The sequence below is a fragment of the Parus major genome, unplaced genomic scaffold (assembly GCF_001522545.3).
Source record: "Parus major isolate Abel unplaced genomic scaffold, Parus_major1.1 Scaffold442, whole genome shotgun sequence".
Taxonomy (NCBI): Eukaryota; Metazoa; Chordata; class Aves; order Passeriformes; family Paridae; genus Parus; species Parus major.
This window is the reverse complement of record NW_015379346.1, coordinates 1-1,433: the sequence shown is the minus strand read 5'-3', so window position 1 is coordinate 1,433 and position 1,433 is coordinate 1. Positions and strand designations below refer to the sequence as shown.

The 1,433-nt window shown below is 66.7% G+C and overlaps 1 protein-coding gene across 1 annotated transcript in view; it reads left to right on the top strand.

The window, feature by feature from the left end:
- The window catches only part of SCYL1 (SCY1 like pseudokinase 1), a 3,252-nt gene extending 1,986 nt beyond the window's left edge, over positions 1 to 1,266 (top strand). The window contains exons 4-7 of the mRNA XM_033511682.1: positions 23 to 280; positions 387 to 477; positions 632 to 787; positions 1,066 to 1,266. Coding sequence (XP_033367573.1) covers positions 23 to 280; positions 387 to 477; positions 632 to 787; positions 1,066 to 1,251 — 691 coding nt within the window. The 3' untranslated portion in view covers positions 1,252 to 1,266. The remainder of the gene's footprint in view (positions 1 to 22; positions 281 to 386; positions 478 to 631; positions 788 to 1,065) is intronic.
- Positions 1,267 to 1,433: the final 167 nt, after the last annotated feature.

The following is a 1,433-nucleotide window of genomic DNA, read 5'->3' as shown; positions in this document are numbered from 1 at the left end:
GGGTGGGAGGGTGCCCTTTTGTGTGGGGGGGTTACCGATATCGGGGGAGTTTTTTGCCCCCCCAGACGGCGCTGGCGTTCCTGGGGGTCTCGGGGCTGGTTCACCACGCGCTGGGACTCGACGCCGTCTTTGTGGACCCCGGGGGCGAGTGGAAGCTGGGGGGGCTCGAGAGGGTGGCGGCCACCAGCGAGGGGACCCCCACTCGTCTCCCCGGTGACCCCTCCCGGCCCCAGGACCCCCCCGAGCTCAGCGACCCCTCCCGAGGGCAGGGGGAGCCCTGGTGAGTTGGGAAGGGAAATGGGGGGGTGGCACTGGGGGGCTCAAGAGGGGCTGAGGGGACCACGGGGGTCCCCCGTGCCCCCTCCCCACTGTCACGGCCCCCCCAGGGCAGGGGACATGTGGCGCCTGGGCTGCCTCATCTGGGAGGTCTTCAACGGACCCCTCCCCCGGCCGGGGGCCCTGCGCAGCTTCGGCAAGGTCAGGGACCCCCCCCAGAAATCCTGGGCACCCCCAAACACCGGGATCCCCCCAATTCCACTCCCCCAAACTTCTGCATCCCAAATTCCTGGCTCACCACAACCCCCAGACTTCTGGGGTGCCTCTGACCCCGTGTCCCCCCTGTCCCCCCCAGCTGCCCCCCGGGCTCATCCCGCCCTTCTCGGAGTTGGTGGCGGCGGATCCGGGGGCCCGGCCAGGCCCGGGGCCACTCCTGGAGCGGCTGCAGCGCCCAGGAGCCTTCCTGGCCTGTGCCCTGGTGCGCACCGGGCTCTTCCTCGAGCACTTCCAGGTCTGGTCTCAGCCTCTTCTTCATCTTCAGCCTCGTCCTTGTCCCTGTTTCCTCATCTTTGTGCTTGTTCCTGTTCCTTATCTGTGTTCCCATCCTCATCCTCATTCCTTGATCCCTGTTCATCTTCATTCCCATCCCTGTCCCCTGATCATCACCATCCTCACTCGTATTCCTTCATCCTCTTCCTCATCATCATCCCCATCATCCTTCCCATCCCTGTTCCCTCATCCCCCGATGTGCCCCCCCTGACCCCCCGGTGTTTTTGGGACCCCCGGCAGGTCCGGGACCCCTCGGAGCGCCGGACGTTCCTGCAGGAGCTGCCCCCTCTCCTGGAGTCCCTCCCGGGGCCCTTCCGGCGCCACAAGCTGCTCCCGCGGCTGCTCGAGGCCCTGGAGCTGGGCAGCGCCGATGCCAGCGCCCTGCCCCCCCTGCTGCAGGTGGGACCCCCAAAAGTACCCCCATAACCTCCCCGATCCCAAAAATCCCACCCATAACCTCCCTGCCCCCTTTGCTGCAGGTGGGACCCCCAAAAGTACCCCCATAACCTCCCCGACCCCCAAAAATCCCACCAACAACATCCCTGCTGCACGTGGGACCCCTCAAAAATACCCCCACAACCTCTCTGCAGCCCCTGCTGCAGGTGGGA